Raw genomic sequence first — 948 nt, 5'->3', positions numbered from 1 at the left:
TTCCCGCCCCCCCCCCCCCCCCTCCCCGAGCTGTTCGCCGAAGAGTTTCTTCCCCGGATCTCGCAGATGACGCGAATATTACTTTAATTAAGCCGAAAATTCAATTCGATATAATAATTCATCGTCATGCCTTGCTGAAAGACTTTCATAAATTCATATTTTCATTTGTACACAGAAAGTAGCTTGCGTGTGATACTTACGTTTTGCAAATTTTCTGTTGACCTTTGCAGTCGAAGGAATCGTCGTCGGTGCTGAGCTGCGACATTTCCGCGGACGACAAGTACATCGTGACCGGATCCGGCGACAAGAAGGCCACCGTATACGAAGTAATTTACTAAGTCTGCTCTCTCAACAAACAGAGAGAAAGAGAGAGGGGAAAGAGGGAGAGGAAGAAAGAGATATTATATAAATATATATATAGAGAGAGAAAGAAAGAGACTCGTATTTTCTCCCTCGACGACGTTCGAGCCTCGCACGTGGCTTTAATGCGTATCCTCTTGCTGGCTAGAACGGAAGGAGAGGACGCCGAAAAGAGTTCTCCGCAAGTGAGGTTGCGAGTAGCCTCGGGACCTTAAAGCGCGACTGGTAATTGTGTACATATATGCATACGGATCTACATTGTAACGGAATTACGTTAGGAGATATTGGAAAAATATCGATGTGCGTGCGTGTGTGTGCGTGTGTGCGCGCGTTTGTGCCGTGCATGGATGCGAATGAGGATCAACGGTGTGTATATTAATATCGTGCGCGTGTACGTGCGTGTATGTGCGTTCTGATTTCGCGAGCGAGAGTATTATTGCGGATGTGCGCGACGATTATATAGGTGCGCGATTACGCGGACGGGACTTCTGTTTGTCGCGTGTATACAACGAGAGAGGGAGAGGGGGAGAGGGGGGAGAGAGAGAGAGAGAGAGAGAGAGAGAGAGAGAGAGAGAGAGAGAGAGAGAG

At 48.0% G+C, this 948-nt stretch overlaps 1 protein-coding gene across 3 annotated transcripts in view; it reads left to right on the top strand.

The window, feature by feature from the left end:
* Positions 1–942, top strand: part of LOC116842816 (protein groucho) — a 95,328-nt gene extending 94,386 nt beyond the window's left edge. For all 3 annotated transcript variants that reach the window (XM_032812534.1, XM_032812535.1, XM_032812536.1), the window contains one exon: positions 231–942. In XM_032812534.1, the coding sequence (XP_032668425.1) occupies positions 231–338 (108 nt within the window). In that variant the 3' untranslated portion in view covers positions 339–942. The remainder of the gene's footprint in view (positions 1–230) is intronic.
* The last annotated feature ends 6 nt before the right edge of the window (positions 943–948 follow it).

Source organism: Odontomachus brunneus, unplaced genomic scaffold, assembly GCF_010583005.1.
Source record: "Odontomachus brunneus isolate Ranch 3 - 2012 unplaced genomic scaffold, Obru_v1 Obru_scaffold_027, whole genome shotgun sequence".
Lineage (NCBI taxonomy): Eukaryota > Metazoa > Arthropoda > Insecta > Hymenoptera > Formicidae > Odontomachus > Odontomachus brunneus.
The sequence above is the reverse complement of the archived record's forward strand: the minus strand, read 5'-3'. Positions and strand labels throughout refer to the sequence as shown.